The 16,664-nt window shown below is 41.5% G+C and overlaps 1 protein-coding gene across 1 annotated transcript in view; it reads right to left on the bottom strand.

Annotated features, from left to right (window-relative positions):
* Positions 1–15,095: 15,095 nt before the first annotated feature.
* Positions 15,096–16,664, bottom strand: part of marchf5 (membrane-associated ring finger (C3HC4) 5) — a 117,508-nt gene continuing 115,939 nt past the window's right edge. The window contains exon 6 of the mRNA XM_043712508.2: positions 15,096–16,156. Coding sequence (XP_043568443.1) covers positions 16,043–16,156 — 114 coding nt within the window. The 3' untranslated portion in view covers positions 15,096–16,042. The remainder of the gene's footprint in view (positions 16,157–16,664) is intronic.

Raw genomic sequence — 16,664 nt, 5'->3', positions numbered from 1 at the left:
CATTTCTCCTCTGCACTAACCTGCCAGGGTCTCCATTTCCGCTTTAGGATTCTATCTCTCAGATAATAACCCTCCGGAATATTCTCTGCTTCCTTTTCAGAGTATGCATCCACATATGACTTTTATCAGCTTGCCTTGCTATTGCAAGTCTCTTAGCTTTTCAGAAGTAAACCCTTCTGTCTGACTCTCTGCCTGTTGTCACAAAGCTAGTCCCTTTTTTTCTAAAAGCTGTTCCTTGCCTCAAGGAGACTCTGTCCTTGATTTTTTTTCAGAGGGGCAATAAACTGGGCCAGGATCCAATCAGTCTGGTTTGGTTCAGAGATGAAAAGGTTTTTGAGAGGCCTTTTGTTTATATGTAAACAGATAAGACTTCAGGCCAAAGTGGTCATGTTTTAGAAGTGACCTGTATAATGAGAGGGGAGTGGTCAGCTCTCTAGCTGAGCATTTTTAGTTTAGTCTGACCTGGTGAGAAGTTCAACAGGGAACTGTGTGGAAACTGTCTCTCTCACTCTCTCTCTCTCTCTGCCCTTCAACTTCAACCTGTAAGCATGTGTTCCATTTATACTGGGTTTTAAAGGGAGTTTGCTGATTGGGACTGTTGTATGTATTCGAAACAGCATTTTTAAGTCTAGTTTGGATAGACTGAGTTCTTCATTCTGTTCTTTGTGTTTCATTGTATTATTTTGTGAATAAGTTTTGGCTGTTTTAAAATCTAGTAGTCAAACTAGCTAACTTACTCCGGGTAATTTTCACTGTACACTTACCGAAACAAATTGCAAAATTATGGTCTGAGGCTGCCTGCTTAAGAATGTTTTGAATGGTCTGGTCTAGTCCATAATGCTGTTCAGGGTTTTCCTGCACCATTACGTCAAAAAAGGTATCCGCTAACTGAACCTCAACTCCTTCAGCTTTCTCTTTACTTTTCACTTTGTGCTGTGACTTATGATAGTAGGATCTAGTTACCACACAGTCTGGGAGAATACCAGGATATTTCTGTTTCAACTCCTCAGTTTCTTGGTCTTCCTTGGGCTTCTCCATAATAAGGGGTGTTACTATCACCTTGGATCCTGCCAAATCATTTCCAAGAACAAACTGAATTCTTGAAACTGACACTCTGACAATCACTCTCACTGTAACTTTCCCAGTCTTAAGTTAGCACTCCAACCTGATCTTACATGGGAAATACTAAATTTATGTCCATTTATCCCACAAATTTCCACTGTCTCAGGTAACAGATCAGAAAAAGTACATATTCGCTCATCTCTTACTATCAGCAACTGGTTAGATCCTATATCTCTCAAAATTATAACTTCCTGTCCTTCATCCCTTGTTCCTTCTGAGTAAACTTCACCTACAGAGGTGAATTCTTTATAGAGATCAGGTACAGCCGAGGCTGTACACTCTCCTGCAGTTCCCCGGCTCTTCCTGGGGTCTCTCCTTTACTACCTTCACTAATGCCACTAGCTTAGCTTCTTTTACCACATCTTTACACACAGAGCCTTTCTTTAAAGACCAGCGCTGTGACTTTACATGTCCCACTTTATCACAGTGGAAACACCGGAGGCCTTTCACCTCCTTTCCAACCTCTTGGGCTTCTTTTTTATCCTGTGGTAAAATCTTACTAATGCTCTCTACTCTGTGTTTCGTAGTGTAAGATCTCCCCTTCTCCCAACTTCTATCCCTCACAGGACAAAATTCTGGCTGGAAGCTTGTCTTATGCATCAACACATGCTCATCTGCTAATTCTGCTGCCCTTTGTTCAAATAGCACAGAGCCATATAAAGCCTACTCTGTATTTAGCTAATAATCAGCATTCTTAAAGTGGAATCTTCCCTTGTTTCTTTCTCCAATTATCTGTGATTCTGGAATTGCCTTTCAGTAATCTCCAAACTGCACTGAAGGGTCTTTCAAAAACATATCAATGACACCTGTACCTTTACGGGGCATATGTGAACTAGAGACTACTGTTGGAACTCTCTATACTCTGAATATTGCAATGTAGCCGCAGAATGCTGGCTTTCTACGGAAAAAAATGATCAAGGAGATAAGGATTTGTTACATGGACCACCGATAAACACAGAAAGCAGGAGCAGGAGTAAGCCATTCAGCCCTTTTAGACTACTCCACCATTCCCTATGATCGTGGCTGATCAACCAACCCAGTACCCAGCTCCTGTTTTCTCCCCATATTCTTTGATCTCTTGAGACCTAAGTATTATATCTAACTCCTTCATGAAAACATTCAATGTTTTGGCCTCAACCACTTTCAATGGCTGAGAATTTCACAGGCTCACCACTGCCTGAGTGAAAAAATTTCTCCTCCACTTAATCCTAAATGGCCTATCCTGTATCCTGTGAACCCTGTTCTGAACTCCCTGGTTATCTTGTCCTGTAAAACCTTTCCTTAATTCAATGAGATCTTGATCTGTGATTGACTCTGTTTTCTGAATCAGGAGACTGTCGAGGATAGGCTGAGTGCGTGGAACTTGATTGCAATTGCGATCTCTTCATGCTGAAAGATTTAAAACCAAAATTGGAAGTCACATGAGAAAAATAATGTATACAAGTTCCAATAAAAAATAGTTCTAAGTGTAGTTCCTGTGTACAACCTAACTTGATCAGATTTGAGACAAACACAGAGAATACTAGAGAAACTGAGCAGGTCTGGCAGAATCTGTGGAGAAAGACAGGATTAAATCTTCGAGTCTGGTATGACTGTTTAGGACTGCTTTCATGATAAGAATTCAGTTGGTACAAGCACACCTCTTTGGGAATTGCTTATAACTGATCTGCATCTGAGGGAATATCAAGGTGGATCCAAACTTTGTAATTAATCTATTAATTCATATTGAAATACTACTGTCCCAAACAGCAGATATTTTGAATGCTACTTTATGCAATGATATTTATTCTGCACAGTTAGCATGGAAAACCAGCCCAAGGTACTTCATACAGACATAGTCAGAAGTAAGTGAACACCAAGTCAAAGTAGGAGATTTTGGAAGTGATCATCAATAGCTTGCTAATAGTGACTGGTCTTAACAAGGGGCTGAACCTCGAGGACTTCAGCAGGGAATTGTACAGCATGTCGTCTAGAATAGAGAGAAGGACAGAAGGAAGTGTACAAATGTTTCTCATAATTTGACAAGAAACTGCAAGACTTTTATAACGTTATTTTCTAAAATTTAGCTTATTTATCCACATTTAAAAAATCTAACTCAGCCAAGAATCTCTCTGATGTCAATGAAACAAATGAAAGGAATTATCAATAGTGCCATAAAAAACTACATCTCATTGCCTAGATAGGGGCATAGATAGGGTGAATAGACAAGGTTTTTTCCCCAGAGTAGGGGGTCCAAAACCAGAGGGCATAGTTTAATGTGACGGGAAATATTTAAAAGAGACCTAAGGGGCAACTTTTTCACGCAGAGGGTGGTGCACATGGAATGAGCTGTTAGAGGATGTGATGGAGGCTGGTACAATTACAACATTTAAAAGACACCTGGATGGGTATATGAATAGGAAGGGTTTAGAGGGATATGGGCGAAATGCTGGCAAATTGGACTAGATTAAGTTAAGATATCTGGCTGGCACGGACAAATTGGACTGAAGATTCTGTTTCTGTGCTGTACAGCTCAAGACTCTACGACTCCAAATAAAATTCAACTTTACAGACTTGCTTGTTAAGTGCTGAGCCATGGGCCTGGAGCAGCAGGCCATTAGCCCGTCGCTGTGCTGCTGGAACAGAAGTTACCATTCCACTGCCGCCATCATGAGTCCTTTTTGGATCTCACCAATGCAGCTGCCACCTATGTTGCCAGGTCCCACACCGGCCCAAAGCAGGCCCACCTCGCCAATGTAGCTGCCACTGATGCTGCTAGGTCTCATATTGGGCCCAAACCCACCTTCACGCCGCCTCCATAAGTCTGTGCTGGATGCAGTTGCCAAGAGGATCCCAAACTCGTTTGTGCTCTAGCAACCATACGTCGGCACTGGGCCTACCTCGTCGATACAGAAGCCTTCGGGAACCCAAACTCACCTGTGATACCTCTGCCACCTTGCCGCTGCCACCAGTGCTGTCACCGTCATCGAGTTCTTTGCAAGAGGTAAGTAAAAAGAAAAGAAAAAAATAAAGAAGAAAGAAAAAAAAATCGACGGAGTGGACAAGCTCTACTCTGCGACCATCTGCCACCAAGTGACTAATTTAAAACATCGCCTAATATCTAGGTAAATACACAACTGACCACACCTTCCTCCACTCAACCCCAACTATCCATTCACATATTTACTCATATTTACACTGGTTTTAAACTTATCATACAACAGTTTGTGCAATACAAATGGAACACATTGTCTGATTGTTGTGGAAACCAATTCAGAAGAGTTCACAATCCGACAATCATTGTTGCTGCTCAGAAAACCTGAGCTATTAACTTAGTAATGACTTAACGACATCTTTCCATAGATGTTGCCTGCCCAACTGATTAATTTATAGATCACTCCTGCCCCTTAAAAATGAATTTTACCCTAATGTAGACATTCTTGGTTTTAAAGTAGGACAAATATTAACACAGTTATCTAAATGAAAAATGCATTTGTAATGAGATAGAAAAAACATGTTGCAAATAGATTTATGGTTTACTGTAATGGTCAATGAAGAGATAGGTTGCAAAGTGGGTGACAATATTTGAAAAATCTGTTGCAGGAAACATATTTCAGAAAACAGGCAGAATGGAAAAGCAATGACAGATGGCATAAGAAAGTCAGGAAGCAAAAGTGTGTGTATTGGCCATCACTAAGTAGGTGCTGGGGAAGCTGAAATTTCTGAATGTATGTAAATCACCCAGACAGGATGGACAATACCTGAGGTTTCTGAAGGAGATAGCAAAGAAGATTATGGAGGCATTGGTGATTTTTCAGAAATCACTGGAATTAGGGATCCCAGAGGATTAGAAAATGGCTAACATAATCCCCATGTTTAAGAAGGGAAGGAGGTAGAAGAAGGGAAATGATAGGTCAGTTAGTGTGGCCTTGGTCATTGGTAAGATTTTAGAGTCCATTTTTAAAGATGAAATAGTGGAGTATTTGGAAGAGCCCGGTAGAACAGGGCTGGGTCAGCATGGCCTTTGTCACAGAGAGAAGGGCAGGTCATGCCTGACAAATCTGTTAGAATTCTTTGAAGACCTATTGAGTAATTTAGATAAAAGAGAGCCAGTGGACATGATCTATTTGGATTTCCAGAAGGCCTTTGACAAGATACTGCGCAGGAGGCTGCTCAGTAAGTGCCCATGGTATTAAGGGCAAAGTAATAGGATGGACAGAGGATTGGCTGACTGGCAGAAGGCAGAGATTGGGGATAACAATGTATTTTTCAGGATGGCAGCTGGAGACTAGTGGAGTTCAGCAGGAATCAGTGTTGGGATTACAACTCTTCACATTATACATTAACGAACTGGATGAAGGACCTGAGTATAATGTTGCTAAGTTTATGGTTGACTGAAAGATAGTAGGAGGGACATGTAGTGAAGAGGAAGCAGAGAGGCTGCAGAAGGACTCGGACGGGTTCAGAGAGTGAGCATTAGAAGTGGCAGATGGAATACAATGTGGGAAAGTGAAAGGTTATACACTTTGTAGGAAGAATAGAGGGATAGACTATTTTCTTAATGGATAAAAGCTTTAGAAATTTGAAGTATAAAGAGTCATAGAATCCATACAGTGTAGAAGCAGACCATTCATCCCATTGAGTCCACATCGACTCTCAAAAGAGCATCCCACTCAGTCTCACCCCTATAACCCTATATTTCCCATGGATAATCCACCTAACCTGCACATCTTTGGACTGTGGAGGACACTGAAGCACCTGGAGGAAAATCACACATACACAGGGAGAATGCACAAATGGCCTGTGGACGGAATTGAACCCAGGTCCCTGGCTCTGTAAGGTAGTCATGCTAGCCATTTGAGCCACCATGCTGCCCCTAAAGGACATGGGAGTCCCTGTTCAAGGTTCTTTTAAGGTTAACATGCAGGATCAAATGTCAATTAGGAAGGCAAATGCAATGATTGCATTCATTTCAAGAGGGAGAAAGTGAGGATTGCAGATGCTTGTGATCAGAGTCGAGTGTGGTGCTGGAAAAACACAGCAGGTCAGGCAGTATCCGAGGAGCAGGAGAGTCGATGTTTCGGGCATAAGCCCTTCATCAAGATTCCTGATGAAGGGCTTATGGCTGAAACATTGATTCTCCTACCCCTCGGATGCTGCCTGACCTGCTGTGTTTTTCCAGCACCATACTCTCGATTCATTTCAAGAGGGCCAGAATGCAAAAGCAGAGATGTATTGCTGAGGCTTTATGAGGCTTTGGTCAGCATTTGGAATATTGTGAGCAGCTTTGGGCTCAATATCTAAGGAAAGGATGTGTTGACATTGGCGAGGGTTCAGAGGACACTTATAAGAATGATCCTGGGGATGAAGGGCTTGACATTTGTGGAGTGATTGAGGATTCTGGGTCAACATTTGATAGTTTCAAAGGATGAGGAGCTGTCTCATTGAAATTGACAGAATACTGAGAGGCCTGGATATAATGGACATGGAGAAGATGTGAGTTAGTATGGATAATGGTGGCCAGCTTATCCCCAGAAATGGAAACAGAAATGTTGAGGAAGGGGAGGAGTCAGAGATGGACTAGGAGAAGTAACACCAGGGTGGAAATTGGAAATGAAATGGACATGTTTTTCCAAAATTCCAAATGAGATAGGGTGGCAACAATTATGTAATCAATAAAAGAATGATGGGAGGGACCCGAGTAGGACTGCAACAAGGAATGTTCCAAGTACCCCACAAAGAGACAGACAAAACTGGGATCGATACAAGTACCATGGCCATATCTTTGACACAAAGGGAGTGAGAGGTGTTAAAGGAGAAGTTGTTCAAAGTGAGTTTGAGCTCAGCCAGGCAGAGGAGGGTGGTGGTGGATGTTTCAAGCCTTTTTCCCCAGGAAGAAATGGATAGCCCTAAGACCATCTTAATGGGATGGACTTGTTTTATTCACTTGTGGAACATGGGCATCACTGGCTGGCCAACTCTTATTGCCCAACCCGAGCTACCCTTGAGAAGATGTCTTCTTGAACTATTGCAGTCTACATGCCATAGTTGACCCACAATGGCCTTAGGGAGGGAATTCTAGGATTTTGACAAAGAGACTGGTTAGCAAGGTTAGATCACATGGAATACAGGGAGAATAGCCATTTGGACATAGAACTGGCTCAAAGGTAGAAGACAGGGTGGTGTTGGAGAGTTGCTTTTCAGACTGGAGGCGTGTGACAGTGGTGTGCTACAAGGATTGGTGCTGCGTCCAATGCTTTTCAGCATTTATATAAATGATTTGGATGTGAACATAGGAGGTATAGTAAATAAGTTTGCAAATGACACCAAAATTGGAGGTATAGTGGACAGCGAAGAAGGTTACCACCAACGGGATTTTGATCAGATGAGCCAATGGGCTGAGGAGTAGCAGATGGACTTTAATTTAGATAAATGTGAGGTGCTGCATTTTGGAAAGACAAATCAGAGCAGGACTTACACAATTAATGGTAAGGTCCTGCTGAGTGTTGCTGAATAAAGAGATCTTGGAGTGCAGGTTCATAGTTCCTTGAAAGTGGAGTCGCAGGTAGATAGGATAATGAAAAAGGCTTTTGATATGTTTACTTTTATTGGTCAGTGCATTGAGTATAGGAGTTGAGATGTCATGTTGCGGCTGTACATGGTTTGGCCACTTTTGGAATATTGTGTGCAATTCTGGTCTCCCTCCTATAGTAAGAATGTTGTGAAACCTGAAAGGGTTCAGAAAAGATTTACATGGATGTTGCCAGGTTTGGAAAGATTTGAGCTACAGGGAGAGGCTGAATAGGCCAGGGCTGTTTTCTCTGGAGCGTTGGAGGCTGAGTGGTGACCCTATTGAGGTTTATAAAATCATGAAGGGTATGGATGGGGTACATAGACAAGGACTTTTCCCTGAGTGGGGGAGTCCAGAACTAGAAGTCATAGATTTAGGATGAGAGTGGAAAGATTTAAAAAGGACCTAAGTGGCAACCTTTTCATGCAGAGGGCGGTGCGTGTATGGAATGAGCTGCTAGAGTAAATGGTGAAGGCTGGTACAATTGCAACATTTAAAAGGCATCTGGATAGGTATAAGAATAGGAAAGGTTTAGAGAGAAATGGACTAATGGGACTAGATTAATTTAGGATATCTGGTCAGCATGGTTGAGTTGGACTGAAGGGTATGTTTCCATGATGTACATTTCTATGACTCTATGACAGTGAAGGAATGGCAAATTATTTCCAAATCAGAATGGTAAATGGCTTGGTGGGGAACTTGCAGGTGATGGTGTCCTTCTAGATGGAGTAGTTGTGTGTATGGAAGATGCTATCTTGTATAACATACTGCTGTTACTAAATGTTAGTGGTGGAGGAATTGGAGATGGTCATTACCTGGCATTTATGTGGCACTGTTACTTGCACTTGTCAGCCCATGCCTGGATATTGTTCAGAACTTGTTGCACTTGAACATGGACTGCTTCTGTATCTGAAGAATCACGAATGGTGCTGAACATTGTGGAATCAACGAACATCCCCATTCTGATCTTATGGAGGGAAGGTCAATTATGAAGCAGTTGAAGATGTTTGGGCCTAGGACACTTCCCTGAGGAACTCCTGTAGAGATATCCTGGAGCTGAGATGACTGACTTTCAACAACCACAAGCATCTTTCTTTATGTCAGTTAGGATTCCAACCAGTGGAGAGTTCGCCACCCCCGATCCGTGTCCATGGTGAAAAGGAGACAGCTGGTGGCTGCAAACTGGAACTTCTGAAATGGATCTAAAGTGTTAGAAGAATATCATATTTAAGTAGGAATGGAATGGACAGGGTGGGGGTGGCAGAGGGGAGATGCAATGGAGTCAAAGTTGGAAGAGATCAGTTCCGTGCGGCAATAACAGGCAGAAACAATGGGTCTGTCCAGCCAGTCCTATTTGTGGATTTTGGGAAGAAGGTAAGAAACAGGCTATATGGGATTGGTGGACCTTGAACTTGGAGGCTGTGGGGTGGAGGTGGAGAACCTCAGAGTTTGATGTTCAACCTTCACAATGTAGAGAACAGCACACCAGACAACACCATCCTTGTCAGCAGGCTTGATTACCAAGTTAGGATTGGACCTGAGAGCATAGAGTGCAGTCAGTTTAAAGGGGGATAGGTTTGAATGAGTGAGTGGGACAGTGAAATTAAGGCAAACAATGTCATATTGGTGGTGCAGGTAAAAGACCAAAAGGTGAGGTCCAGCTGGAGAGACAGCACTGGAGACAGTGAAGGGATTGTTCAGAGAGGGGAGGACTCTTGTCCAAAGAAATGAGCATGGACGCAAAAGCGATGGAAGAAGAGTTCAACATCATGTCTTGTCCGAAATTCATTGAAGTGGGGACGCAGAGGGATAAAAATAAGACCTTTATTGAGTACAGAATGTTCAGCATCAGAGGGTTGAAGGTCAGAAGGCAGTTTTTTTTAAACTGAGGAATTTTTTAGGGCCTGGTCAATCATATGAAGGTTTAGTGCTGGAATATACATTTAAAATAGTGAATTTATAAGAAGACAAAGGCAGAAATCTGCCAAAATGGAGGATATTTCTCATTCCTGAGCAATGCGAGAGTTGACAACTATATCCAGTTTTAAAATGACTAGTTATGAAAGTGTGTTAATACCATATTTGGTTACATTGATGCTCTTAAAATTGTATCTATGTTTGAAAGATTAATTAAACTTCAATAGTAATTGCATTGAGTATCTACTTCTAATTAATTCTAGGAATTAATGCTGTAGCACATGACATATTGCAATGAAACAATTAAAATGTTTGAAGTTGAAACTTCAATTCGGAAAACAAAACAATGTGCAAACTCCACATCTCTTTCTTAATGATTGTTTAGGTTTAACCAATTATGCTAAATTGTACACCTCAGTTTACCACTAAATTTGGCTACTTTGATCAAGTCTCAGCCTCTTCCAACCTCAATCCCAAAATGCTGAAATACTTATGCACCCCATCATTACCTCCAGATTCCCCATTTTGAAATCCCTTGCAAATTCAATACTATATAACTCCATGACTTTATAACCAGGCCAGCACCATCCTATTTTATCGTATGATGTGGAGGTACTGGTGTTGGGCTGGGATGGACAAAGTTAAAAATCACACAACACCAGCTTATAGTCCAACAGCTCTATTTGGAAGTACAAGCTTTCTGGATGCTGTTTCTTCGTTGGGTGGCTGACGAAAGAACAGCGCTCCGAAAACTTGCATTTCCAAATAAACCTGTTGGACTATAACCTGGTGTTGTGTGATTTTTAACTTTATTTTATCCTAAATCTCGTTAACGAACAACCTTGTTCTTATTTGACTTCCGAACTATTAGCATACGGACATCTAATTTCCTATTCACAAGTTCTATGTGTTTTTCCCCATTCCTACCTCGTCAGCCTCATCTTGTCTCAATGCCTTCCAGTTTTTAACTCTATTCAAACATAAGCTGTCTTCTCCCCACCCTTACCTCCACTCCAAAATGGGAAGCATTCACATCTGCAAAAACTGTTGAGATAATAAATTTCATCTACAGAAGTCTATCCCTCATATTGAAATTATGAACTAGAGACTAATCCATGAAGGTCAGCTCAGATTCTTATCCAAGAAAGCACCACCAATGCCGTTTTGTTTACACAAAAAGAGAGAAAAGTTTTATATAGGCCCATACAAGACCATAATGATCAATATAGAGGAGGCTTATGATGGCATTAGATTAGATTACTTACAGTGTGGAAACAAGCCCTTTGGCCCAACAAGTCAACACCGACCCTCTGAACAGCAACTTACCCAGACCCATTCCCCTACATTTACCCCTTCACCTAACACTACAGGCAATGTAGCATGAAAAATGTGTTGCTGGAAAAGTGCAGCAGGTCAGGCACCATCCAAGGAGCAGGAGAATCGACATTTCGGGCATAAGCACTTCTTCAGGAATGAGGAAGGTGTGCCAAGCAGGCTAAGATAAAAGGTAGGGAGGAGGGACTTGGGGGAGGGGCGCTGGGAATGCGATAGGTGGAAGGAGATTAAGGTGAGGGTGATAGGCTGGAGAGGGGTGGGGATGGAGAGGTCGGGAAGAAAATTGCAGGTCAAGAAAGCAGTGCTGAGTCCGAGGGTTGGGACTGAGATAAGGTGGGGGGAGGGGAAATTAGGAAGCTGGAGAAATCTGCATTCATCCCTTGTGGTTAGAGGGTTCCTAGGTGGAAGATGAGGTGCTCTTCCTCCAGGCATCGTGTTGCCATGGTGTGGCGATGGAGGAGGCCAAGGACCTGCATGTCCTTGGCGGAGTGGAGGGGGAGTTAAAGTGTTCGGCCACGGGGCGGTTGGGTTAGTTGGTGTGGGTGTCCCAGAGGTGTTCTCTGAAATATTCCGCAAGTAGGCTGCCTGTCTCCCCAATGTAGAGGAGGCCACATCGGGTGCAGCGGATGCAGTAAATGTGTGTGGAAGTGCAGGTGAATTTCTGACGGATATGGAAGGATCCCTTGGGGCCTTGGAGGGAAGTAAGGGGGGAGGTGTGGGCGCAAGTTTTGCATTTCTTGCGGTTGCAGGGGAAGGTGCCGGGAGTGGAGGTTGGGTTGGTGGGGGGTGTGGACCTGACAAGGGAGTCGCGGAGGGAGTGGTCTTTCCCTAACGTTGATAGGGGAGGGGAGGGAAATATATCCTTGGTGGTGGGGTCTGTTTGGATTTTAAAAACATGATTAGGCAATTTAGCACGGCCAATTCAACTAACCTGCACATTTTTGGACTGTGCAATGTGCAAACTCCACACAGACAGTTGCTTGAGGCAGGAATTGAACCCTGGTCTCTGGTGCTGTGAGGCAGCAGTGCTAACCACTGTGCCACCATGCCACCCACAATGCATAGGATTTGAAGAAATGGGGAAAGAGTCTGAAGACGTGCCAGAATATACGAAGTCCCCAAGGACATACAAATCAGGAGCAGGCATTTATGCTCCTGCAGGGCTGACTCAATGCCTTCAAACCAGCTCCAGCATTCAATAAGATAATTACCGATCAGATTGTACAAATCTACATTCCCGCCTACTACTCAGCCTTTCAACCCTGTTTAACAAGAATCTTACAACTTTTGCCTTAAAACTATTCAAGGATTCTGCAGCACCTGTTGAGGAAGACAGTGCCAAAGACTCATGATGTTCAGAAAAAATTTCACCTAATCTCTGCAAAATCAGCGACCTCTGACTTTTAAACAACCCCGGTTCTGAATTTTCCCATAACAGAAATTCCATATCTACCCTGTCACAATTCCTCAGGGTCTTACATTTCGATCACTTTTTCCTCTTTTAAACTAGAGTAGATGCAAACCTATTTAACCTTTCCTCACAAGGCAACCAGTTATCAGTTGAATACATATTCTCTGAATTTCCTCCAAAGCATTGAGATCATTCCTTAAATAAGGTGATCAATACGGTGCAAAATACTCCAGATGTGGTATCAGTACCTGCACAACTGAAACACAACCTCCCTATTTTTATACCTAATTTCCCTTGTGGTGTCAATCTTTTATTAGCCTTCCCCATTATTTACTGTATCTGCATTCTAACATTTTGCAATTCATGCTCAAGGAGGTCCCGATCCCTCTGCATCTGAGGTGTGCAATCTCTTACCATTTACACAATATGTTTTTTTAAAAATTCTTCCTGCCAAATGGACAGCACACATTACCTCCTCAAAATAACTTGAATTCAATACCTGTTCGACTTATCTTCCATTTTCTTATTTTCCATTACTAATTTTCCAGTCTGACGTTCCAAACAACCAAAGCTCATTTGGTTGACTCTTTGAATATTTTATAGAAACTCTACTTTTATATTCCTAGTGCACTCTCACACCGACTTTTCCCTCCACTTAAATGTCTGCCACAGCTTCTCTACTAGAGACAAAAAACGCTGCAGATGCTAGAATCCAAGGTGGAGAAGACTTGGATCTAGTCTTGCTGTGTTCTTCTGGCCTCCTGCTAGTCTACCACTGCTTTTCTACTGACAAATCCTTTCACCTAAATTGTCAATTCACTTTAGCCAGCTCTGCCCTCATTATTGATCTCATTTAAATTTAAAGAAATTGGCTCAAATCCACTCCTCTCACCTTTAAATGGAGTGCAAACTCAATCATATGATGAGCACTGCTACCTCTGGTCACCTCTATGAGAACGTTAATTAATCTGATCTCATTGCATAATTCCAGATCTAAATCAGGTCCAAAGTGGCTGTTCTAAGAAACTATTCTGAAAAAATTATGAACTCCTTTTCTCAGCTAACTTTACCCCTGACTTTTCCAGTTGATTCATGGATTAGAATCTCCTATGCTCATCACCATGCCTTTCCAATAAGCTTTTATTTTCTTTTATACTCTACTGGGGCAATCACTGTTAGAAAGCTTATACATCACTCTCACAAGCAACCTTGCTGTCTTTGCAATTTTTTATTTCTACCCAGAACTGTTTTCACATCTTGATTTCCTGAACTTTGGTCAACCCCCTTTTTGTGCTAATTAGATTAGATTCCCTATAGTATGGAAACAGGCGATTTGGCCCAACAAGTCCACATTGACCCTCCGAAGAGTAACCCACCTAGACCCATTCCCCTAACCTACATTTACCCCTGACAAACGCACCTTACACAATGGGCGATTTAGCATGGCCAATTTTTGGACTGTGGGAGGGAACAGGAGCATCTGGAGGAAACCCAGGCAGTCACGGGGACAATGTGCAAAGTCCACACAGATAGTCGCCAGAGGCAGAAATCAGTCCCTGTCACCTTGAGGCAGCAGTGCTAACCACTGAGCCACCGTGCTGCCCCAATACAATCCCACCCTCTCCCTGATTGTCATGGATGTTCTAACTGAAGTAGTGAGGCAGGAAATCATGGTCAATGATGATGCAGGTTTTGTTGCGCTGTGGTGGAGATGATGGGAACATGTCTGAGTATCTGGAGAAAAAGCCTGGAAGCAGGGGTCTGAGGATCATTCAAAGACCCAATGCAAGGACTGTCAGTTTCAAGCATCTGGTGTCAGTAATGGTAGAAGATTGAAATTTAAAAAAAGAAAAATTAGGGTTAAGGAAAATATTGAAAACAAACAATTAATTAGTTCTGGTTGAAGTAAGTGGAAGTAGATCAATGAAGCATTATGGGATAGAAAGGTATTGCTGAAACTGAAAGGAGCCCTGCCTTACACAACACCCAAAGTGAGCAGAAACACATACTGATGAGAAGCAGATATGCTGAGTGAATAGAAAAAAATAAAGGAACCAATACCTCGGGGAGGGGGGGGGGGGGGGGGGGGGGGTCAGTAAAGACTGGGAGCATTGAAGGAAGTAACAGGAAAGTGACTAGAACAGTATGGTTCACCTATTGAAGAGAAAGAGCCAGCAAATATGGCGAATCGAGTGATAGAGCTGGGACTGCCAGGAGGATGCGGTGAGTGTGTAAACACAGTGATTGGAAGATTGGCTGAAAGGAGGAAATGGAGAAGTGTGATCAATCAACATTGTGAAGATCCCAGGTAAAACGGGAGGAGCCAAAAGAAAGCTTTATTTTCTTCCCCCTCCATCAAAGGTAAAGCAATTTTATCACGGTGTTGGACTCAAGTTCATTCTAAACTCCTGTGGTTTACTAAATCTCCCCAACTTCAGCAGTGGCTTAAGATCTACTCATTCGTTCTATTAACCACTTCTGCTAATTCCTTCCTATTCATTTCTAAGTTCTTCTATTGAGATATTATTGAAAGGGATAGGGAATGGACAGGGCGCTGGGATTAGATCAGATAGCCCATTTGCGGAAAAATATAGATGCATACGAAATAAACTGAATTACATGTATCTGTAGTATAGGAGTCTACTCCTGCTCAAACCTAATCTCCAAGGTTAAGGCTTTTATTATTTTAAACAACTGTCACTGTAGTGAAACTGAGAACTAGAACTACTTAATTTTATGAGGTAGAAAGTAACATTAAAACATTTTTAATATAAATTTTTATTTATAATACTTTGGCCAATGAAGTCTATAGATCAATAGGCAATACTGTACAATCAATACATGTTCAAACCGATCATTGATATTGTACATCATGAACCAATATAAATGCTTTGCAGCTGTTAAAGAAAAACAGCACAACAAACAAAATGGTTATGAGAAATACAGTACAACCTTCTCGGTGATAATGTTGGGCAGGGGAAGAGGAGGAGGAGGAAAAATAAGAGGTTAGAACTCAGTAAAACTTCTACTTACCGATAATGTAAAGCACTCAAGGGGAAAAAATATTTTGCAGATTTTCACTAAAGGAATTGTAAAATATGAGTCACAGTACAAAATGCCCTGGAGATCAAGTCTAGAATGAGAAACTATCTCAAGAAAACTGCTTTTCTTCATTAAGCTAATACAAAGTTGAATACATTATTGTCAACCATGAAAAGCCAGCAAATGTTCAACTTAGTGTATACAGATCATAGTGTAATCACCACGTAAAATAAGAAAGGTTTTGTTTAATGAAGGTTTAATGAAAGGATGTATTGCAAAAAAAATTACACATTTTGAAAATAAATTGTACAGTCAACAAAATTTAAAATGCAAGATTCCATAAACTATTACATTTGCTGCGTTGCAGAAAGGTTACACTAGCTTTAATACTAATTAAGTATTATGCTGTCAAATCACGATAAAGAAAGTGCTTAAAAAGCAACCAAAGTCAATCACATTCTTGGGTTCAATGATCACTGATAGCATCAGCTGCCAGTTTTTGCCAAATGAAAGTGCTTTATTTTGCTTCTAAAAAAATGTGTACATTAGTCTGCACCAGCAGCCTACCCACATTACCATATAACAGCACAATGTTATATAACCAATAATGCACAACTGCCAGATAAGAATGATAGCACATTAACCAGGCTATACTCGGGTTCTTCTCATGCCTCTTCTTCTGGAAAATCCAATATCTTTCGGTGGGCCTGGCGCAAATACTGCTGCTGTTTGAAGTACACTTTAAATGCTCCTTTAATGGCCACGAAGGCAATACCACCCTGCCACATTAAAAAAGAATATTTAGTCCAGTGTCACAGACTCCAATGTTCTAGAATCATGTTCCCAATTTTTAGCTATATCCCATTGTTTTTACCAATTCATAAAATAGCCTTATTACCAGCGTAAATTCTACCAGGCAGAAAGAATTAATTCAACTAAGTTAGTCTGAGGTTTGGGAAAAAACATCTTTAAATCTTCATGAAATGAACAAAAAAAAGCATTGTTAAAGCTGTGTTTTGAAATAAATACTTTAAATACCGCCTAAGTCAGTTCTAACTATGGGGTACAGGGCAGGACTTGGGATTGCACAATATTGATTCAGTTAGATTAAGTTGGTGGTTTGGTTTTTTGATGAACAAAAATCCTATCTTGTGCCTAATTTAAATAACAAAAACTTGTATCTTTAGCCATTTGGTGAAGTTTAAACAGCTTGAGAGAAGAATAAAAAGAGTGCTGACAGTAAAAGAGATGGACTGTTTCGCTCATTATTCTGGTAGTATTAAATGA

This window comes from Chiloscyllium plagiosum, unplaced genomic scaffold (assembly GCF_037043375.1).
Source record: "Chiloscyllium plagiosum isolate Xiang-an unplaced genomic scaffold, Cpla_swu_hap1 HiC_scaffold_22, whole genome shotgun sequence".
In the NCBI taxonomy this organism is placed as follows: Eukaryota; Metazoa; Chordata; class Chondrichthyes; order Orectolobiformes; family Hemiscylliidae; genus Chiloscyllium; species Chiloscyllium plagiosum.
This window is presented reverse-complemented; position numbering and strand designations above follow the sequence as displayed.